This window comes from Glycine soja, chromosome 20, assembly GCF_004193775.1.
Source record: "Glycine soja cultivar W05 chromosome 20, ASM419377v2, whole genome shotgun sequence".
NCBI classification, from domain to species: Eukaryota; Viridiplantae; Streptophyta; class Magnoliopsida; order Fabales; family Fabaceae; genus Glycine; species Glycine soja.
Window position 1 is genome coordinate 3,319,528 of NC_041021.1, and position 24,338 is coordinate 3,343,865.

The 24,338-nt window shown below is 33.1% G+C and overlaps 3 protein-coding genes and 1 pseudogene across 4 annotated transcripts; all 4 read right to left on the reverse strand.

Moving 5' to 3' along the window:
- Positions 1–4,774: 4,774 nt before the first annotated feature.
- LOC114403842 (protein ALP1-like) lies at positions 4,775–14,429 on the reverse strand. The gene is made up of 6 exons (XM_028367038.1): positions 14,320–14,429; positions 9,015–10,319; positions 6,551–8,981; positions 6,247–6,472; positions 5,200–6,159; positions 4,775–5,121 (listed from the first exon to the last, which is right to left on the reverse strand). The coding sequence occupies exons 3-5, from the start codon at positions 7,085–7,087 to the stop codon at positions 5,915–5,917; spliced, it is 1,008 nt and encodes a 335-aa protein (XP_028222839.1). The 5' UTR covers positions 7,088–8,981; positions 9,015–10,319; positions 14,320–14,429; the 3' UTR covers positions 4,775–5,121; positions 5,200–5,914.
- On the reverse strand, positions 4,876–5,478 carry LOC114403584. The gene is made up of 2 exons (XM_028366617.1): positions 5,200–5,478; positions 4,876–5,121 (listed from the first exon to the last, which is right to left on the reverse strand). Exons 1-2 carry the CDS (start codon positions 5,476–5,478, stop codon positions 4,876–4,878), a joined length of 525 nt encoding a protein of 174 aa, XP_028222418.1.
- LOC114403843 lies at positions 14,320–16,260 on the reverse strand (annotated as a pseudogene).
- A 708-nt stretch (positions 16,261–16,968) lies between these two features.
- On the reverse strand, positions 16,969–24,068 carry LOC114401363 (protein ENHANCED DISEASE RESISTANCE 2-like). 2 transcript variants are annotated; one of them, XM_028363872.1, is made up of 11 exons: positions 23,929–24,068; positions 22,948–23,024; positions 22,006–22,318; positions 21,697–21,780; positions 21,459–21,593; positions 20,420–20,555; positions 19,708–19,870; positions 19,440–19,568; positions 18,615–18,809; positions 17,626–17,748; positions 16,969–17,425 (listed from the first exon to the last, which is right to left on the reverse strand). In XM_028363872.1, the coding sequence occupies exons 3-11, from the start codon at positions 22,247–22,249 to the stop codon at positions 17,312–17,314; spliced, it is 1,323 nt and encodes a 440-aa protein (XP_028219673.1). In that variant the 5' UTR covers positions 22,250–22,318; positions 22,948–23,024; positions 23,929–24,068; the 3' UTR covers positions 16,969–17,311. The 2 variants fall into 2 exon arrangements, with proteins under 2 accessions (XP_028219673.1, XP_028219675.1); XM_028363874.1 differs by lacking the exon at positions 22,948–23,024.
- Positions 24,069–24,338: the final 270 nt, after the last annotated feature.

Sequence of the window (24,338 nt, forward strand, 5' to 3'; positions counted from 1 at the left end):
ATTATACATTATTTAAATTTAATTGTTTAGTTTAACTTACCCATTCGAGCAGGCTCCTAGGTACACATCCCTCTTTGAATTTCACATCCAATGCTTAATATAACTTTTTGATACAAATTGTGATTGCCCAGATCTTTATATGGACCGTGGCTTGAGGAATCCATACACATCAACATTCCCAGCTCGTATACTTGTTTGATCATAAGTCTATTGTTGTTAAAATAAAGTAAATTATGTATGAATTTAAAACAATAAGTTGGGTAATAAACAATAATGTAAATTGACTTACAGAATTCACAATTGTATAATAGAGAAGCTGGGATATTGACCACCGTGTGCTATTTCAGATAGATCTTCATGGTTTATGTACAAGGGAAAGTTGTCATTAAACACCCCAAATACGGTAGCATCCCACATAATCTGCAATGACTTAAGAAAAAGATGTGGGATGGTCAATGCCATCAGATATAGGGGATCATCGACATCATGATTCGGCCTATCTACAGGTTTCTCCTGTTTATCCAACACAGTTAATTAACATAATTTAATTATAGTGAACACTTTAATTGGAAAAAAAATTAATGACAGTGAAATACATGTTCTGATAAATGCTTGACAAGATGTATTGACCAAGCAACGAAAGTGTTAAGTGCCCGCCCTGCTTACTGAACCTCTTGGGTGGGTACAGGAATGGGAGAATCTTCATCTCTCACTTCCTCAACACTAAACTTGATTTGATTATGGCGCAAAGGCATGTTGTGAACGATTGTCGACCCCTCATAAAGTCTTCCTAGGGAAACCAGGCGGGGAGGATTTTCTTTGATGTACAACCTGTATTTCTCTGAGTCACCCGTGTCTAGGTCGTTCCCTAAGGGGTCAACATGACTCTTCTTTGTGCTAACATGAGCAACTAAAGGACCAACCTTAGGCTCAAGAGGTAGTGCAAGTCCCTGTGATTGCATCTGTGACTGAAACTGGGACTACATCTGGCTGAAGGACAACATTAGTTGTTAAGTCACTCTTTTTAGTGATCAACTCCTCCAACTGGTCCCTGATCTTTGGTGTTAAATGCTCCAGGTCTTCGGGATTCATGGAGGAAGAAGTGTAGGAGGTCCTTGGAGTCAGTCCAAAGTATTGTTTGATCATGACACTGGCTCTAGTAGGACGCATACGACTAGGGTGTTCTGGTTGCCCAATGGCAGCAGTCAGTACATCCTGACATCCATGGGTGACAAAGGAACCCTGTGAGGCCTGCTCCTCTAAGGAATCTTGTAACAAACACATTTATTGGTTTACTCAATCACACAATAAACATAATAATTGCAATTGACAATTGAAAATCTTGTCAGCAATTTCCTTTGCTGCCTCAGACGTCATTTAGCTAGTTTTCTTAGTGCGGGTCATCTTCCACTTCACGTGTCATTTGATGGGAGATGAAGGATCAATCATGGTGTTAGTGCTTCTAGATTTAGCAGCTTCCTCTAGTTGTTTCTTTTTCTTCTCATCCATAAACTTGTTTTCTAGAAATTCATAACCCCCATGAAACAACACATGAAGGGCAGTGTTTTGTTTCTAAATGGCTTGTACCTTATTTCTCACATCCTTTAAAAATTAAGCATTATTCAAAGTTATTATTACTGACAATAGTAAGTAAATTTAATGTTTAAAACAATGAAAATCACAAAGTTACCTCCCACGAAGGGTCTCTGCGACTCTGACAAAATTGGGTCCATTTCTCTTTGCTAATGTTGTACTTTCACAAACAATGTCATCGACACCATCCTTGTCGGCTGCAAGTGCCCATTTCGATGTTAAATTAGACTTGAACTGTCTCCACCGCTCCCCTATGGTTTGAAGTATTTTCTTTTTCGTCCTCAAATCAAATGCTTCAGGGATATCAAATTTAGCCCAACAAACGAAAATCACATTTTATTGTTAGTATAGTAAATTACAATTTTATTGTTAATCATCAAAATGCAGTATTTAAGTCAAATACTTGAATATCCTTCCATATCAAATCCTTCTGGTTAGCAGGGACTTGTTTCCAATTCTTATATGTCACATCTACCTTATCGCGAGCAACGATCCCTAGATATGTTCTTAACTTCCTTTTGTAGGGACTGTCGGCTTTCCAAGTTACAAGATCCACATGGACCAAGGGTATCTTTGCCCCAACTAGTCTAGTAGCTAATGATCTCAGCTGGGTCGCTTTTCTTGTCCTCTTCATGGTAGAAGGTGAATGTGATGTTGAATCAGTAGGAGGAGGAGGATGAGGAGGGGAGCTGGGTGGTATAGCCATTTGCTTGTTAAGAAAAAAACATTAATTTTAAAAATGATCATAAAAGTATTTTATGTTATGTAACTGAATAAACTAAAATGAAGCACATATAAAAAAATTATACTAGAAAATGTTAATTAATTCTCTTTATCATGATCATTATGATTTGCATGAACATCGTCAGCTTCTTCTTCTCTGACGATGTTTGGCAAGCTTTGTGTGGACAAAGGACTAACATAAGTATCAATGAGTGAATCATCATCTTTAACATTATCACTAATTGTTTTCTCGTGTAGAACCATTGACCACCTTTCATCACAAGGGTCTTGAACACAAAATACCTATTTAGCTTGTTCTGCCATGATGAATGGGTCATTTTGGTAAGCGAGTTTCTAAAATTTACCAACATAAATCCTACATCATCGGTCCGCACATCGATATTGCTGTCAACCCACTTATATTTGAAAACACAGATAGTGAATTTGAATAGTTTAGCTCCTAGATTTCTTCAATAAAACCAAAGTAAGGGATGAAAGCTACACAAGGATTGTCATCATGTACACTAGTGAAGTGTTGAGATTCATCCCTTATGGTAACCCCACTATTTTGCATTGTACTTTTCTCGTCTTGTGCTTATGTATAGAAGGAATACTTGTTTATATCGTATCCTTGCTGTCATACCCTAATTTCGTCCAGGGACCTTCATTTGCTAACATTTTGATTCTTGCTAGTCGAATTGAGCTGCTTGACACCAGTTGTCGCGCTATCCGAAAGGTTTTTTTGACATTTCGGAAAATAATATGAAAAATACCCAAAAGAGAGGGCAAAAGAGTCATTTAGAAGATTTTTCTGAACCCTGACTCGCTTGGGCCACCAAATAACTTCATGGTGAAGTAACTAGCTCGCCTAGGTGAGCTCAAATCACCTGGGCGAGCAAGGTTGCTTCAGGAAGAAGTAACAGCTCGCCTGGGTGAGCTGTCATGACCCTAAATGCTTTGTTTTGCTATAAATAGGCGTGAAGAGGGGTTGAGAGGGGGGTTCTGAGGTCCAGAGGTGAAAGATTGGAGAGAAAGAAGAGAAAAAGAAGCTAAATCATTGTCGAATTGTGACTATAACCAATTTCTACATCATTCTTCATTCATTCTTTGTCCGGTTAGTGTTTGTCTTTAAGGATTTGAACATGATTCATGAACCCTTAGGGGTTCTCTTTATTATTTTGTGCATCTTCATCTATTTCTCCTATTATCGGTGATCATTTTTTTTTTAAAGTAAGTTTTAACCGATCATTAGTACCGCAAGTTATCTTTAAAAAAGGATTGAAGGTTAATAAGCAAAAATCAAGATAAAACCAACTCATAACTAATTTCTTTTTTTTTTTTATCAAATATCACTTGAGATCATTTCAAGGTCCAATGCCTTAACGACTCTCTCCTCTTTTAAAAAATCAAAAGGTTATTTTAAGGTCCAACGCCTTAATGATTCTTTTCGCTTTTCAAAGTTTAAAAGACAGTTTCAAGGTTCAATGCCTTAAGAGTGTGTTTGGATGAGGAAATTTAAAATTCTAGAGAATTTAAAATTTTGAGAATTTCAAATTCTTCAATTTAAATTCCTTCATTTCTAAAATTTTGTGTTTGGATAAGAAATTAGATTTCTTCATTTTTAAAATTTTGTGTTTGGATAATGAAATTAAATTTCTTCATTTTCAAAATTTTGTGTTTGGATAAGGAAATTGAATTTATTTATTTTTAAAATTTCTTATTTTGATAAAATAATCAAATGCATTCTCTTTTAAAATTTTATATTTTAATAAAACAATTTTTTAATAAAATAATTATTTTTTTCATTAATAAATTCTATGTACTATTTATCGAGTGTGATATTCCAATAAATATGTACTATTTTAATCTATTTCAATTAAAAATATATAATTTAACTATTTAAATTATTATTTCATTTACGACACACTACACCACTCACAACATAAACAATATTTAGTATCATTTCGCCTTAGAATGTTATTTAGAAGTCTATAGATGAAACTTGTTTTTTTGCCAAAGTCATTGGTCAGTAATGCAATTACACCAAAAAAATTTAGACGGAAATAAAATCTAGTCACAAAATAAGTCCAACTTACAAAATAATTTTGAATTTTCTAATTGCATTTGCTTCAACACAGGAATTCCTTCACATATTTTCTGCAAAAGAAGACATAATGTTAAGTGTCACTAAACAAATCATATTTGTTAAAACATAATTTGTTATATAAAATGAAAGATATAAATGTAAAACATAATTATACAACATCAACATACTTGTCATGATATCAAACGTACTTGTAATTTGACATTAAGGCATAAAAGATAAGATGTAATCCTCTTTCTCATCCAATGGAAGAGCTTTTATAATCGCAAACTTAATGGGATTTTCTGTCAACCAATCAATTGCTCTATGTCTAAGTGCACCATTAAAATTAGGTATATTATCTAGCTCACTCACCACTTCATGTACCACTTCTTGAGCTTCTTTTATCTCCATCTTCTTCTTTGTCACTTCAACAAATTCTTTCAATGACTCGGCTACTTCTTTCATTGAGGAAATCATCCCTTCTTTCTCTCCACTCTTACTTGGCGAATGTTTTTTCTCGTGGCAGAACTTGATCCCTCTAAGTCAAAACTCACACTATGAATTACTTCCTCTTCATTTGTTTCTTTGCTCATGATATCATCTGCATCTAATGCATTTTCTGCTCCGAGTCCAGTAGCTCTATCCTTTGCACATAGGTCAACAATATCATCCCAATTAGGAATGACTTTGAATCGAAATCGTTTGGCCTCTTCATGTGACTTGAAAAAAATAGAAACATGTTAATAACAACACAAATAACAACTACTATTGAATAAAATTAAAAGATAATTGGCTACCTTAACATATTCATTCCATGCAATTTCATTTTCAACGATAATCATGTACTTTGTGCTATCCCAGTCAAATCCACTTTGACTAAGAATGTCACTCACAATTCCATACCATGTTCTCCAAAGCTTAAAACGATTCTTAACATTATCTGCCATGAGGTGAACTCCAAAACGCTTGGACAAAATTTGAGCTACAGTACTATATGCTACTGCTTTCCAATTTCCATCACCTTTATTGCCCAAATTTCTTTGATCTCTAAGCACTTCAGCTAGCACACGTTCCATTTCCAAGTTCCATGCGAAAGGTGAGACATGTAAAATTAGCATTCTACGAAAGTATAAAATTAACTACACATAAAAAGAAAACAAAATCCAAAGTATTATAAAATACAAAAATCCAAAGTATCACACATACATGAGTATAGAGTCAATTACACATAAGAAACAAAATCCAAATCCACTAAAAACATCTCCCTAATCAAAGTTTCTTCTTATTTGATAGGTGGCAAACATATTCATTGCTAAAGTATCACAAAATCTTGTCCATTCCTCAGTTGCTTGGATAGTTGTGACTTCATCTCCAATATTATTTGTGACTCTTTCCATTTGTTGATTGATTAACTCATTGTCAACAACAGATAAAAGTTCCAAGTCTTGGGCTTCCAAAATTGGATCACTATGTTGTTCATTTCTTATGAAATTATGTAGCATGAAACAAGCATTAATAATTCTTATGTGTTTTTATATCAAAAAAAGAAGGAGTTCTTAATATACTCCATCTTTTCTTCAATACCCCAAATGACCTTTCAATAACATTCTTTGCACTTGCATGACGAAGATTAAATAACTCCTTGTAATTTTGAGGAGTGTTTCTGATCCACTCATTAAGATGATATCTAGTCCCTTGATAAGGTGCTAAAAATCCAGGGCCATTTGTATACCCCACATCCACAAGAAAATATTTACCTACAATGGTTAAAAAAAATATTATATATAAAAGTATGCATATTTCTTTTATATGTTAAATATAGTTTCATCATTTCATGATATTACCATTTGGTATATGGAGACAATTTTGACGACGCAAAGCATCTCGCAATACTCGAGAATCTCCTGCTAACCCTTCCCACCCGGCCAACGCATATATAAACCTTAAATCTGGACCACAAACTCCTAAAACATTTGTAGAGATATCACCTTTTTTATTACGATATCTAGGTCTATCTTCTGCAGAAACTGTTACTGGAATATGCATCCCATCAAGTGCTCCAATCGAATTCTAAAAACATTCCAAAATAAAAAAATAAGTCACAGTCACTTAAAGTACCTTATAATTACTAACAAATGACAAACTTACCTTAAACCATCTCCATTTGTTTTCCACCGAGCCCTCTAGATTATACTCATGAAACTTCAAATATTCTTTGCTTACTTTCATTATAGCTCGCAGGACATTCTTGAATTGCCTACTAATTGTTTCCATGGATCTACAATAACTAAAGTGCACAACTCTATACTTTAGGTTGTGAGCAAGGATATGCAAAAACATTGCCACAACTTCATCTATAGGAACATTTTTTGTTTTTACCAATTGCCCTTTCTCTTGTAAAATTCTACAAAGCTTAAAAAATGTCTTTTTACTGACCCTTAATTGTTCAATGCAATCAGTTTCTGTTCCCCTGTATAGACGATTGAGGAAACTATGCCTTTCTAATTCCAAATTTTGGGTAGGTTCCTTAACAAAATACTTGTCATGATACCAAGTCAGTGCACCCAAAAGCATAGTGACAACACTAACAATAATGAAAAATACTTGTTCAAGTTCTTCTTCCTCCTCTTCATCTCTTCTACGTTTTCTTGAAGTAGCCAAAGCATCAACTATACTACTTTCCATTTCTTGACTATCCACACTATATAACTAAAAGAAAAGTAATATAATAACAAAGGATTAATTAGGCAGTTGATGCATATGCTTATCAAGAATAATGATAAAAATTCAATTGAACAATCAATAGAAATTCAAATACATCATTACCATCTCTTATCAAACATGTGTCATACTCAAGAAAAAAAAAAGACAAAGCAAGATGTGAAGGTAGAAAAGGACCACGTATATGCACTTTCTTCCTTCGTATGTAGTCCTCTCTTTTTTATGTTTATATATTGAAACACTAATCAATGCCAGGATATATCCATCTTAATTATATTGTTTAACTTGGTAGCACCAGTGTACTCTTTATCCTAGCTAAGAAGCCATGTATTAACAATTTAACATCTGGTTCAGGTTTAAGGCTCTACTATAAGACCCAGGACCAATATATCAATTACATAAAAATAAATTTTGCTTTCAAAAGCGGACATATAATAAAAAGAAATAAATTAAAGGAGTATAAAATAATTTAAAATTCAGTCCTACTGACGTGTGCTCAAAAAATTATAAAGAATTAATAAATAGAAAACCTGTATTTAAAATTACTACTATAATGAAAATATATCATTACAATAAATAGAGTTGCAGATGTAGGGTGTCTTGGCTATAATATATATTGTTTCAGACATAAGTAATTTCTTACGCTCATATCATGCTGGTTTATTCATACATGCTTTAAGTAACTCCATATGGCTGGAAAAGCTGAGATCAATGAACTAGTTCACAGTTGCAGAGATGTACGAATACGAGGAGGGGCAGTATATTTATTTACATACATGCATATGTACTAGTGGAAACTTATGCTAAATATATGAAACTTTACTCATTAAAAATACTATAACTAATGTTTTGTTTGATGACCAAAAAACTCTTTGAAAAAGAATCTAGCTACGTAATATATGAAGAATCCTGAAACTTTGCTTGATCAATTTTTTATGGAGGCACATGGCAGGGTTGTTGTCGGCTTGAGAATGGATAAAAGCATATCTGACAAGGATTCGGGAGCTCTTGAAGAAGGTTTTGATTTTTGCTTGCCTGAGGTTTTGATTCATGGGAGGTTCTTCTGAGTTTGAGACTTTGGATAGATAATACTTATCTTCACTCAATCCTTTCAAGGTCAGTTAATTAAGTCATTCATGTAATTAATTATTTCAATTTGTTTACTGTTATATCATTGTTATGTATTAAATATAAGGATTCATCACATCCAACAGTAATTGATTCTTTTATTGGATTATTGAGCTAACCCAGTGGCATTTCTGGTAGAATATTGGTTTATTCATTTTCTATAAACAGGAAATGCAAGTTGTGTTATTTAAGTTCTACATTATTCTTTTCTTTAAGGAGAAGATTGGATTTTTTTTTTTTTTACTTCTGATTTAGTGTTTCTAGACTGGATCTGATTATATTCATTTTTTTCTTTATCAGTTGAACTCCATATGGTTTATTCATATACGATTGTAACACAAACTTAATACATACATGCTTTTAGTTTCAAACCAACATTCATGTATGACACAATGCTAGGACACCCTACATCTGCAAAAAAATATATATTACTCATACATATGGTTTATTCATACATGCTTTAAGTAATTTGCACATATCTGGTGTACTCATAAATATATGGTTTATTCATACATGGTCAATTAGGATTATTATATAAATATATTCCTCTATGAGGAAATCAATAAATGAAAAATGAGTTGCTATTTTATCTTCTTCATAGTTTTTATATAGTCTTTTATTGTGTTTTCTTAGGAGTAGTGGTAGTGTAGTATTCTGCACTCTAGTTTAGGCATAGTTCAATATTACAAAATTAGTTTTTCTTGACTTATATATTTTAATTTTATCACACCTAGTGGGATAAGGCGTTGTTGTTGTTGTATACCTAAAGGCAGCCTAAAATAAGAAAGCGGGGGTGAACTTAAATTCCTAGAAGCCTAAAATTAGAAGGCGTTTATGAACTTAAACCCCATCAAGGAATGAATACCATGGTCCATATTCTATTTAGTATTGTATCAACAAATTTCCAATTACTAACATTGCTAATATATATAGTCTTTAATAATGGTACAAGGATTTTAAAAGTGTCATGAGCACCTTAAAGTCTGAAATCCTGCAATAAGAAGACCTCTTCTCATTAAGTTCAGCTTTGGACATTTATGTTCGATATAGGAGTAAACTATAGCAAACTAAATTAAGTGAAACCTAGCTGAAATAGCTCAATTAGGAAAGGGAAATTATGTCAAGATAAATGGCAAATCTGGTGTACTGTGAGTTATCCCTAGAAAGTTTGGAAACCGTATCATATAGTGTAATGGAAAAGGCAGAGACATATCAGATTATTGGAGATACCAAAATTCTTGTATTCAATAAGAGCAAGGATATCACTTTAAAGTTTAAACCAGCAGAATATATGCTAATGCTATGCTATCATTGTCAATCCAGCTTCATCATTACTGCATTTTGAAAACCATAGCAAAAAGTCTCTTTTTTCTCTATTTCTATAAGGTTCATCAGAGTATATATATAATAACATAAAAAAGTTCAATCTTAAATGTCTCAATGTCTTGTTTTAACAGCAACTAAATTCTTAAATTGATAAGATTTTCTCACTCTAAAGAAGAACAAGACAAAAACAACAGGAAGATCATAAACAACTAGTAAATAACATTTAGACAGATCATTCATACAGAATATAGAATCTGCGCACGAACAAGGCACAATAAGAATTAGAAATTCCAGCACAAACTACATATCATATGAAAATAGACAAGAAATAAATGAACACCGTGATTTCTAGATCTATGCCTTATTACGCTTAGATTGAACAATAAAGATAGAGATAGAAATAATAATCGTAGGAATAATGAAAAATGAACCATATATTTGAAAAGTGCATTGATGGAGGCGAGAACTGACCTTGCTTGTGATCGGCACCTTTTTCAGAATAATGCAGAGAGAGAAACTGTTGCAAGAGAAAGAGAATAGTGGAAAACTTTGCAAGAATGAACGATCGAGAGAGAACCTATCAAAATCCTAACACAATCACCTTCTTTTTCTTCTTCCTTTCCGATGCAGTCACCAAAAACCACCGATGCAGTCACCAGAAACCACCACCGGCAGCTGAACAAGTGCGGACGTTTTCGGCAGAAGCTGTTGCAAGAGAGAGAATGAAGGATTTCGAAAGAAGCTGTTGCAAGAGAATGAAAGAGCCAGAGAATGAAGGAGCCACAGAATGAAGGATTTCGGGAGAAGCTACATCAGAAAAGAATTTCAAATTCTTTCATAAATGGAAAGAATTTAAAATGCTAATATTTAAGTTAACTAAAATCCCTTATCAAAATCCTCAAATTTCAATTTCTTTCTAAATTTCTATCCAAACATCTTATTTGATTGGAAAGTAATTAAAATCCTTTAAAAAATTGAATTACCCTATTAAATTCCCCCATCCAAACACACTCTAAATGAATTTTGTTCGCAATTAAAATCAATCTTTCAAAAAACCTAAAATCAATGTAACTCATAAACTTTCAGACTTAAAGAACTACGTAAGTCTGAGTTCCTCATCACACTTGAGGATATGTAGGAGCAAGAGCAATGCTCTTGTTGACCCCAAAAAAGTAAAAAACATAAAAAGACAAAAATATAAAAAGGGAAAAGAAAATCATTTTGAAGTCACGTTATGCACACTTGATTAAAGGCTACCATCCCTTGTGACGGGGGCGTGGGGTGCTAATATCTTCCCCGTGCATAAACAACTCCCGAACCCTCATTTTTAAAATCCGTAGACCTTTATCATTTTGGTTTTTCTAACGCTTATCCTCGAAGAAACGTTGGTGGCGACTCTGTTTGTTTTCTCCCTTGGAGACAAACGATTTGATGCAATCCTCTCTAGTAAGGGACCAGTTACCAGAGCCATGAGCAAGAGGCTCCAAGAGGATTGAGCTAGAGATACTAAAGAAGGCCCTAGGGTTGTCATGAACCTTAGGGTAGATTTTTTAGCCCATGGGTCAAGTTTGGATCCACTCTTCTTTGTAAATATTAGAATAGGTTTTTCCTTCTTTTGGGCCATTCTAGTAGTATAGGGTTTTAGCCTTGTATTTCAGGGCATTTTGAGTAATCTTTGTAGTAGAGACTTTTTCTTTTTTATTTTCATGTATTATTGGAATGGGGGTGAGCTTAGCTATTATAGGAGGTGTGTAGCTAAGCTCTAGCTTCTTTAGGAATTTTCTCAAGCAAGCTTCTCAAGGAGGTGAACTTAGTTATTAGAGGGGTGTGTGTAGCCAAGCTCTAACTTCTTAAGGAAGTTTTCTCAAAGAAGCTTCTCAAGGAAGCTACCTAGTCTATAAATAGAAACATGTGTAACACTTGTTGTAACTTTGATGAATGAAAGTCTTATGAGACACATTTCTCTCCCTCTTTTATTCCTTCAATTTCGTGCTCCCCCCTTCTCTCTTTCTTTTCCTCCATTAAAGCATCCTCTTCAAGCTTCTTATCCAAGGCACATTCTTGGTGGTGAAGCTCCTTCTTCTATGGCTTATTCCCTAGTGGATGGTGACTCCCCTCTCCTCTTCTCCTTTGCCTTCCGCTGCATCTCCATGGTGGAAAATCACCCTTGAAGGACCTCATTGAAGATCAAAGATCCAACCTCCATAGAAGCTCCACAAGCAAGCTTCCATCAAGTGGTATCAGAGCACAAAAGCTTCAAGTAGGTGTTCCGTAAACCTCCATTAATTTTTTTGCTTTACCTTTTCTTCCATTGTTGTTTCTTCATTTTTCTCCATGTATCTCCTCACATGTCTTGTGCTAAATGTTTTTAACATGATTCTTTAGAGTTTCCACCAATTAAACTTGCTATAGAAGCTAGATTTGATTTTCTATGGCTCAAATTTCTTGTTCTTGTTCTTGAACCATGAATTGTGTTGAGTTTAGGTTCCTTTGAGTTTTGTCTTGTTATTTTTTGTGGCTGAAACCTAAACCATAAAATTCTTACAAAAACATTAAAGTAGAATAAAACCTCAAAAATCTAGAGTGACTTGTTTACCTATTGTAGTTTTGTCATAGAAGTCATGTCTAGTCATGAAACTTGTCGCATAAGATTTCTTATGTTGTGCTGAATTTTATTTTTCTTGTTTCTTTGTCTAACTCATTTGTTCATAAGTGTATGAAATTTTTTTGGCCTATTATTTGATTTGATTCAAATCTTGCATGTTAATTAGTCCTTAACATGTTCATTCAAAATTCTTAATTATAGAGTCTTTGATTGTGAACCTTTTCTTGAACTTTTAGATTTCCTTCTGATTGTGTCTATTGTGAATTTGAGTTTTGGTGAATAAATTACTGGCTGAAATTTTGATCCTAAGTGAATAACTCCTAAAAGTGTGGTAAACAAGCCTAGTGAGTTCAACATACATAGGAAGGTTGAAAGTAAGCCCAAGGCAATCAATATTCCATGCTAAAAAAAATTCGAAGTCTGAAATCACTGGTGCTGGCAACTTGGACATACAAATTTGTAAAACTTACTGAGAATGGGTTACTTAGAATTTTGAGCTGAAACTTTTACTGAATTTTCTAGACATCTGAAAAAAAGTTATAAACAAAGAACCAAGTGATTTGGATAAAAGTAAAAAATACTAAAAATCCCACAAGTTGGCAGAAAAATCAGTATCCAGGAAAAAAAAAGTGAAAGGGAAGTGTGCTTGTTGTTTTGACTCAAAATTTATTCTATAATTGGTGCCTATTTTATACCAATCTTAGTTCCTAAATTTCAATTGAAAATTAGTGTGAAAACAAGTGCCAAAGATAGAGGTTTGTTGAGTCTTTTTTTCCAATTTTTTTTTACTCTACACTAGAGTCATTCTAAGTTTCTCTTTGAGTCCTAGCTTGCTTCTATGTCCTTTTCATTGCTTTAATTGTTGAATAATCCTTAAAAAAGTGTCTTGTTAAAACTCCATTGGTTTAGCTTTCATTTCATTTTTTTTTGTCTTTGGTTATTGCTTGTCTCTTTGTTTTCTTATTTGTGAGTTGCCATATAGGGGAATTGGAAAGGAGGATTGGTGTCATTCCTTGAAGAATTTGGGTCAAGAAGCAAGGGGCCAACCACCTTAAGAGTTATTGGACTAAGAAGCACTTCAAATTGAGTGAATCACCAAAGAGAAAAAAACCACCAAAATTGAGGACCTTTTTGCAATTTTGTAATTGACAATTTACTTACTTTCATTGCTTTCAAATTTTGTAACAAAAAGGTCTTTAATTGGAAGTAAGTTGGGAGCCTCCAATAGGTCACCCTACTTTCCTTTGTGTCTAATAATTTTAGACAATTTTCCCTTACCACAAAAAGTTGCAACCCAATAGGGCAAAGAAGCAACACCATGTCACCTTTGAATACAATTGTAGTAAAAATCTGATAATCCAAGAGTGCCAAGAGATCCCATGTTAGACTGATTCTAGCAATGGTAGCCTAAACATGCTACTAAATAATATAATTAAAGGTTATAAAACAGATGGAACTTTCATAAACTGCATAAAAAATGAAATTCTCTAACAGTGATAGCCTAAACATGTTGACTATATATTTAAGTAAGAAAAAAATCAATGGGTGCTTATTTCTGAATGTTTATTTGAGAAAATGTATTTAAACATTACGTAGATAAGTATAACATATTTTAATAAAAAATGATGAATTAATGCTTTACTGTTTTAATGATACATTAATGTATCTAATGTTTACCGTACACGCAATTATCCATATATACTTTTGTAAATGTAATCTTACAATATAAAGAACATAATACTATTATTCACCCAAAAAACATAAAGAGCATGATACATTTAGTGAAATTAATGTTACATTAATGACTTACTATTGATGTACTCAATGTAACTAGCATTCATGGCACACGCAGCACATTCCAAAAAAAAAATGCATACATATTTGAACCATGTTGTGTATGCATTTTAAAGCTCTTCAAGAACATAGGTAAAGCTGAGTAATAAGCACCAAGAAGCGATAACACCAAGAAGCAATAAAAATTCCATCATTCAGCAGATAAATTCCCTAGTGCAATAAATCATTACTTAAGACATAATAAGTAAAGATCATTCACTTTGGCACAGAATAGCATTAATTGTTGCTTTACATGATTTTTCAACATGTGATCAAGACATCAAGAAATATAAGATCAAATAACCTGGGCTGGAGTTAGGTAAAGTCCAAGATGATATGCAGCATCTTGGGCCATACTCCTTGTTTCTTGACCTGCAGCTTCAAATGCCCAATCAGGTACTCGGATCATTTCAACTAGAATATGAAAAAAGGTAACATTGTAGTAATTATAATGATAACATATCAAGTTATCAATTGAAAATAAAAACATGAAAAGAAAAAAAAACCTCTTAGATTGCTAAGGATAAACATGAACCCAGTATATGCAACATCTTGAAAATGATGAAACACCATTAGAAAAATGGTATTCCCTCAAACCTCAAGAAAGAACATGGCAGCGCAGCACCATACAGTCTTCATAGCTTCAAGGTAACCCCTACAAAATTTGTAAAGGATATTGAGTTTGCATGAGATATGACATTTGTTATAAATGTTTATGCACCTCAGTAGTTTACAACTTTGTTACAACATATCAAGTTGCTGTGCCTAAGCAACATAGAGAGCATTATAACAGATCTAAGGACAGCCAAGCATAAATCTGACAGTGAAAGAAAGCAGAATTCACTAGGCAATAGGCATCTAGAATCAATAAACAACAACAAATTCTATTAAGTATATTATATGGAAAATAAACATAAAACAAAAGAATCTAAAATGTTAGTAAGAAGTCTTCGAAGGGAAGGGACTGCTTCTGATATTCCTCATTGCTAGAATAATTAAGTTCATAACAACAAAGTTACTCCATGATTCCGAAATCAACAAAAGAAAAAACTAAATGGGATTAAAGCATCATAGACTCATCATAGCTCCAGTTATTATGAACATTAACAAATATTACACAACTCAACTGCAAATTCAAGAAATACAAAACAATAAAATCCTTTATTGTCCTTTCCTTTTCATATAGACAAAAGAGGAAGGGAAATACTTTTCATGCCATTCAGGATATCACTTAGAAATACCCCTTGTATGATGCTAAACATGGGGAATGATGCCATGAAAAGATGGAGTCTCCATGTCTTATTAACTAACAAAACTCCATGAAATACCTACTGTTCCTAGATTACAACACTCTTACACTTCACTTGTTAAACTAAAAGCATAACATTATGAAAGGCAAGATAAGAATAGGATGCAATAGTTTAATAGACACGGAGAGTGGTGTTAGAAAATAAGAAATTCAAGCACCGAACAGAGGGAACACCCAAATGCTCAGTGAGTAGAACATACCTTTTCAGAGGCTGCATCAAAAGCAGGCTTGATGCAAAGCCAAAAGACTTCCTTCCCGAGCATAACGCTAGTGGTGGGGTCCACTTTGCGGTGAATCTCAGCCACAAGTTCCTTAGCGGCATTGAAAACCTTGCAACACCACTGCGGGAAGCACCCTTCAATGAGGTACTCCACACTGGGGCTATCGTACACCTCCATGGCCACGCTCGTCCTCGACCTTCCGATGATCGACGATCTCTTCATGCTGAATAGGGGTTTGTTACCAAAAGAGAGGGAAAGAAATTGTACCTTTCGACGGAGGGTGAGAAGAGAACGGCCATGGGGATCCATGAGAACAAGCTCGTCCTTGTCACGTGCGGGGGGACCATAGGAGTCAAAGCGGAAGATGAGTTTGCCCTTGCAATCGTAGACATCGAAGCCATCACTGTTGAAGAAGAGGGATGTTTTGAGCACTGTGAGCTTCGTCTCTTTTTTTGAAAAGGTACCCTTCTTGCACCACCAACTCCTCTTTCATTCTTCTCTGCTTTCTACCCCAACAGAAAACATGAGTTCAGGAAATGGAAGCTTATATATATGTGTGACCTAGGTGATGTTGGGGATGCCGTTGATACCGAGGGAGTGGAGCATGTTGAGAGTTTCCTTGTCGACCTCGATGTGGTCGGTGTTTATGGCAGAGACATCGGGGCGAAGTCCGACGCCCAAGCTCATCCTCGATGCAGCACTTCTTGCTATGTGAGGGAACAGTGAATGACAAAGAGAATGGAATGGAAGAAAATTTTATTGATTTAGGGTTACTCAAGCTCGCCCAATTATAACATGCCACGTCAACAACAGAAAGTGGAAAAACAACAGAAAGTGGAAAAACAATGTTTAAAAACGATGTTGTAAAGCATATTTAAAGTCATTTTTTAGGAAACTGCCTTTAAAAAGTTACAACTATTTACAAAAATGCCATCACTTTACTTATTACATCGGTCTAGGTATAACCGTCGTAAAATGTCTTTTTTCTAGTAGTATTGTTTATCCTAACTACTAATAATAGATTGAATAATATGTCATTGTTTTCAATATTTAGAGAACACCTAAATTTATCATTTATTAAGTTCATTTATCATTTAAATAGAATAAATATACATATATTTTCATAAACTATGTGACACATTGAGAGAGTAAGAGACAGAGAAGAGAGAAAAGTATATATGTAAGATAAGTGATATGATTTGATAGAAAAATAAAGATAAAGAAAAAACAAAAATATCAAATAGGTGTTTGAAATTTGTGAGTGTCTAAAGATAAACACTTCTTTAAAATATGAGACACAACCATGAAAAAAGCTTTAACTTTTTTTCCCCCATTTCTCATTTGACATCAACGGTGTGAATGTGTGATCATGTTAAAGTGTAAAGAATATAAAAAGAAAACGATGTTGCTAAGATACACAAACTATCAGAAAGTAATGCATTCTACTCAATGATTCCTCCTAGGGGAATCTCAAATTTACATGTAAGTTCCCATTTGACCACCTCTAGAAAGATGACCTTAGAATCTATTATATATGGGATGTCAAATGAGTGACAAAATGGTAAATCCAAACCATACACTAAAAGAAAAAAAAAATCTTGCATGAGAGAAAACACTAAATGCTTAAATTTTGCTTCTCTTCCTTTTCCTCCATTGTTAAGTAAATAGATTTACAAAATAACCCTCAGTCTTGTCTTATGTCTTCCCCCCATAGATGATCATCTGGGTATTACCCCAATTTGCCACCTCATGCCTCCATGAATTAATTAATTATCATCAAGAGCCACAATAGTAGGAATTTGACCATTGTTAGCAAAATCAATTTTATTCAGCCGTAAGCAGCATAAGACATGCTCTGGCAGTTCCTCTTGCTTCTGTGCCTGTGCAAGCATAGAAAATAAAAAGGTATTAAAATATGGAACCTTTTTCATATAGCAATCAATCAGCTGAGAAAAACATCATATTTGCTAAAGAAGGAAGATACTCCTTGAGAGTAGTTTGATTAACTTGATGCTTAAATGCGTTCAAAATTTTCTAAAAAAAAAAGGTTCAAATTAAATGTTTCAAGACTAAACTATACCTGGATAGTTATGCCCATATTAAGTACTACATTCTTTGTACGGTCTCGTAGTGAATCAAGTGCTTTCCTTGATATATAGCTAAAGCGATGTATGTCCAAGTCAATTTCAAAATAGTTAGGTCCCTGCAATGAACACATAAATTAACAGCAGATACACAAGGATATGAAGATTTATTGTATGGTAAAGTGAGCTTCATTTTGTGTGGTAATTAAATTGAGCTTGACCCTATGCTGTAGGAAATAGCTAGATAATATTAATATATATTAGAACATCGGTTAAGATCATTCTTCCCTATATAAAAATACTTTGTCAAAGAATTCAACATAGCTTATGCCATTTCTAGAAACAATGAAAACAGAACAATCACAACCCTTTCTGAAAAGCCCAAAATCATATGGAGAGCCTAGGAAATTGGATTACTACAGCTACAATTTACCAAATAGGTGAGCAATAAACCAAATTTGCAAGTTAATCTATCAACAACGTAGTTAATGTAACTGCATAGAGCTTTGACTTGTAAACATGTCTAAAATAGATATAATGGGGTTTATATTATTTATGTATGTATTATGAGGAGAAATTATCCAATAAGGTTGAGGGAGATGCCCAAAGGTAAAAGGTTGTAAGTAGATCAAAACATTTCAAAATAATGACTAAAGTTGTATATAAAATTTCCCATCCTCGATAAACTCAACTCCAATAGAATGAATATGCTAAACAGTGTTAGATATAGGAGCCTAAGTCAGGAGGTTTAATTTATTTAAAAATTAAAATTAATAATTTTTAGCAAAAAGAGTAGAAAATTAGGAGCACGGGAATATATAAAATAAGGGAGAAAAAAATATACACATAAAAAATATTTATAAGTAATTTTTTAAAAGTGAAGGAGTGGAAGTGCACCCGTCAAACAAGTGTAGATCACTGATGCTAAAGATTGATATTTGAAGAAAGATATTTTAAACCAAGAGATAGATACATTTGTATATACCTTAAAGAATTTGTGTTGAGGGCGTGAAAGCACTGGCTTGCCATTGTAGGCACTTATAAGCTTTCTTTCTGCGGATTTTAGCTGAAGGTCCTCTGGATTAACCACCCCTACCAAAAATTTTAGCCTTTCACTAAAGGGAACCAAGCTTTCCCTTGTTAAACCTTTCACTATTTCCATCTCATCATCTACTAATCTCTGTGAAAACAATACTGTTATTAATTTCCTTTTTTTAAAAGTAGCCAAGTTGGAGCCACTGCAGCAAAACTATAAAGAAAATCTATACTTAGTAGTAGCACCAGAAAAAATTTCATGTTTTCTTCTTGAGTGCTAGCTTGTAACGCTTGATGCTTCTCCTAAATTCCTTGGTAAGGCAACGACTATTTAATGCGATATAATCCAATCAAATATTGAAATTCTATAGCCTTTATGAAGCAAAAGAAGAAACCTATCTAGCAAGTGGATATTTTTTTGTTGTTCAAATATATATATTTTTCCTTATAATTTACTGTTTTTTTTCCGTCTATTAATTTTTTTTGTTTTAATACAATATGTTCTTTTAATTTTTCATCCTAAAACACTTTAGATAGTATATTAAATAATAAAAGATATTTTGAACAGTGAAAAAATGTTATAAGGAAAAAAACAAAAATAAACATATTTTACAAGGATTAAAACAATTTTTTTTACAGGAATGAGAATAAAAAACACTAAATTAAAAAATGTATTTAAGCTTTCTTTTTACTTGCAAATACCTTTTAGGGAAAAATTATTGTAATCCGACAGATTTGAGATTCAAAACATGCAATTATTGATTAGAAGAGATACCTTGATGCTCTCCTGAAAGTGAGGAGAGGTATCTTTGTCAAAATTCTCAGACAATTTAAAGTATAATACAAGGCTCATGCCTTCCCCATCAGCATCACCAGGGAACATGCTAGCAGCATATGTTGGCAACTGGAACAAAAGGAACACAATTAACCTATGCAGCATTCTTATATGTTGTTCAAACAGAAAAACATCAATAAAACATTGTTACAGGTGAAGTTGTCAAATTCAGAAGGAGAAAGTATGTGGTTTGAGATGGAGAGTGAACCTGTATATTAACAATAAGGAGGGAAGGTACTTTCTCATGCTCTTTGACAGAAGGAAGTTCTAGATGCTGAGCAATGTGATTTACCTTCCGGGGACACGCAAATAAATCAACACCTATTGGTATATAAGGGCTAAAATCTGGAGCAGGACACTTTTGCTTATCTCTGCACAGTTAGATCATTATAATCATATATAATAAGTTAATAAAGTTAATTAAGTTTTTAGTTCTTAATTTTTTTTTAAATTTGATTTTTAGTTTCTAAAATTCTATTTGACGGATCAAGGTTTCTTAACTTTTGCTTGAGTGATCAATGTCCTTCAAGTTTTTTTCATTAAGGTTTTTAGTCTCAATTTGTTTTTTAAAAATCAGTTTTTAATCCTTGAAATCTTATTAAATATATAAAAATAATTGACTCAAACTTTTGTTCAGAGATTAAGAACTGAAATTTCTAAAAGTTTAGAAACTTATCCGGTCAAACAAAAAGTTTAAGAGATTACAAACCTTAATGGAAAAAATTGATAAACCTTGACCAATCAAAACAAAATTTAAAGACGAAATCAAATTTCTAAAAAGTTTAAGACTAAATTTTTAGTTAACCCTAAGTTAATAATATCAAGGTTTCTGATGAAATAAAAGGAAATCAAATGATTAATAGATATTGATTGCATAACATAACAACATAAGATTTGACAGATACAATTTGCTGACATGCCTGAAATATTTTTCTCCGCGGAGGTTGAAAACTGAAGGTGAAACTGCAGACCAGGAACTGGGGCATGGCTTCTCTTGAGTTGTATTTAGAATCTGAAGGCCAGCTCTAGGACGACAAAGAAATCTCTCAGGTACACCTATCCATTCACTCATTTATTGTTAAAATTCCTCTTGGTCTCGATATATAAAATGGTACAATATCATGAGATTTTTGTTTTAGTCTAAGAAGCATAGAGTCCAACATGAACACCGGACACAACACGAACATAGATATTTTGACATTGTTAATGTCTAAAATATTAGACACTGGGACATCGCATGCACACATAAACAAATAGATTATAATTAAACAAAGTATGAAAATAAAATATCTAAATGATGTTATATTCATTTTTTTAAAATCAGTATTCTATATCTTTTCAAGTGTATTATTGTGTAAAGGTGACAACAAGTATTGAAGCCAACAAAAAATAATTTTTGAGTTAGATACCTAATAAGAAATGTTAGAGAAGTGTCAAACAAATATTCGGATATGTTGATGTTGGAAACATGCCCAACTCAATAAGAGAGATGTCTATACTTCATAGATTTGGTTATCACGGTTGGACAAGGAAAGCTCCAAGCTATCAGACAAAAGAATTATTTTACTTTTGATGATTTTTAAACAATGAAGTTCTAAATAGTGAAATACCCCAACCATCCACCAAAAGTTCAACCGAAAACAAAACGAAAAATCTTAATTCATTTTTGTATTTGCATAATTCATTTTTCTCACTTCCATCAATGGTTTTCCTTTTTATAGAAAGCATAAAAAGTAAAAACCACCTGTTGCTGTTTTCTTTATGATGAAATATTATTTTTAAATTTGAAGATTTTTAAACAGTAAAGATCTAAATAGTGAAATATTCAAACCAACCTCCAAAAGTTCAATAGAAACAAAGGAAAAATCTTATTTCATTTTTCTCTTGTGATGGCTGAAGACTTACTGGAGAACTTTTCATGTCATTAAAATGAATTAACCTCCCTACTCTTATATTTACCTGCTTTGAAGTAGCTATCACATAACCGATCATATTTACACCCTGAATCTACCAAGCATGATGCATTTTCATGTTGGAGTAACTGGGTGTTTGGGACACTTCCCAAAGCATTATTAGTGACAAAGGGAAAACCATCTGTAGGCCACAAAGGAAGACACAGAAATTTCATGAGCTTAACAAAGAAACAATCGAAAAAAAAAATAGTCACAAGGTAAGGAACATCATATAAATGTATCACCTCCAAGTACACTAATAAAATCATCATCTGATTCAGATTCTATAATGCTAACTGAGTCAAACCAGGCATCCTCATGGGTTTTTCCTACAAAATATAATTGCTCATCATGTTTATCAAAGGTATCTATGTCAATTGTCAACCACATGAAATCCAATAATGCCATAAGAAGCATCTTGAAACACCAAAAACAAGAAACATTATCATAAATAGCACAAAAAACAAGAAGCATCTTCAATACTATTATATTACTATTTACTACTACTACTACAACTAGTACACTACTACTACTGGGAGGGAGAGAAAAGATACCACTTGCATCTTTTTTACTATGGCTCTGGTATTGGAGTTGGGCAAGATGCAACTTCATGTTAGAAACATCAGATTTCCGGCGGGTGGCTGAAGCATTGCTATGCCTTTTCTTTGTTATGTCACCAAGTGAAGCATGTTTCCTAAATTTTTTGTGTTCTCTTTTATGAACATTACTCTTCCTGTTCGGCTTTGAAGCGCAGCCTCCCATTGTGGAAGCGAATTTTTTTACAAATCCACCCAACATGATTGATGCCAACTCACTAAAAAGGATTCAGGCACTGTGCTATAATCTCCCTGAGATGAAAGAATCTGCCTGCCACACAAACAACCAAATTTACATATGATAAAGGAAACACAGAAGAATAAACCAAAGTCCAAAGATAACCCAGAGTCCAAACCACATTCTATTAACTATATTCAGAATCATTTTCCTTATATATGTATATGTGAGTATATATACTAAGAGAGAAAAAAAAACGATACTTCCGAAAAATTAATTGCTTTTAAAAGAAAAAATTACTCATTTAGTTTTATAGTTGCACAAATTTTACCTTTTAGTCCTTATACCTAAAAATCATCCCTTTTAGTCCTTCTACAAACACTTTTAGATATTTTTTGGTCCCTGTTATTACAAAATGATAAAGATTAAAAAGTAAAATGTGTTTTGCAGCAGAGATCATAAGGTCGAAAGTGCTTAACTACTTGTATAACCTACTTGTATAGGGACTAAAAGGGATGGTTGTTAAATGGAGGGACTAAAAGGGATGGTTGTATAGGGACTAAAAGGTTTGTGTAATTCTAGGAACCAAATGAATAGTTTTTCCATTTTTAAACCATTTGCTGATAGATATAGATAAGCATATTACAAGGAAAAATAGGATCAATTCTAATAAGAACATCTCTTCCAGATAATGAATAAAACTCAGCAGTTGTACACACCACCTCAAAATAAGTTAATTCCACAGTGGAACATTCGCTCTATTTCCTTGGACCAAGAGTGCTAGCTAGATATAATGCGCCTACAATTATATTTCACATGGAGCCAATTCGATAGTGAATCAGTGATCACCATAAGAAGTGCTTGAATAAGAAGAAAAATATATTATGAAGTGCTTGAATAAGAAGTGCTTTGGATAAGACCTGAAGAATGAAATATAGAGTTGAAAAATATATTATTCATTAAGAAGTGCTTGAAGGAAAGAAGAAAAATTTCCCGAATGTAGGAAGCAGCAACAATTAGAGCAAACTTCATTGTGCAAAATGGTATTACTGATGAAAAAAAAGTAAAAAATTGTGTTTATATGCCCCCAAAAAAAGAGAACCCATCATCCAAAAAAAGAAAAGAAACTTAGGACTGTTAGATTTCCTTCTCACATTTTTGTTCATTTTTTTTCTTCCTAAAAACAACTTCACACCTCTAGCAATTAATTTTTCATCTATAATTATTAAGTTTTGAAAATTGTATTTAAAAAACAAGTGTTTTAACAACCAAAAAACAGAAAAATTTGGAAAATATTTTCTCATCTGTTCTCTTCATGTGCTTTAACAAAATGTTAGAAAAAAGAAATGTCTCAAGGGTTCTGATATATGCTTTGGAGACGAAAACAAAGCAATTTTAAAAAACAAAAAAATATTTGTAAAAACAGTAAAAAAAAAAAAACACTTAAGAGCTATTCATCTGATAAAAATAATGTATGAAATATAACAAGAAAATAATAGAAACATTCAATTGGGAAAACATGTGGTGTGATGAAACGCATGCATGCATGAAGAAATTGAAGGCACGGGGTTGAAACACAAACACATTGAATAAGGAAGAACAATATTACATAATATAGAGAAAAGGGTCATGCTCATTTTTTCTTATGCATGAAAAAGACGAAATATAAAAGCATGAGAGAGAGAGAGAAAAAAAAGGACAACCTGAGTTAGAGGGAGAAGAGAGGAGAAAGTTGAAGAAGCATATGAATGAATGAATGAGGAATCGCGGTCCCTAGAAAGGAACTTGGATTCCTCTGTTATTGGTTCTTCCTTCTTCTGTCTCAGAATCAGAAGGAATCAACAACAATACGAAAACAAAACAAAAAAGACTTCCAAAATAAAGAGACAGAAAAAAATGTTTCAGACACACAATGCACCTAGGTCCGTTGTTTTCGGATCCTGCGATGTTTTTAGTCTTTATCCTCTCCTTTTAAATCTCTCCATTTTATCTAAAAACATAAAATAAAATCTGACGGAAGAGAAAGAACAATTTCTGTACTTATCACAGTCACATCTCTGCATCATATCAATGTTTTTTTAATCATCACCCACTAAAACAACTCACCAGCTTA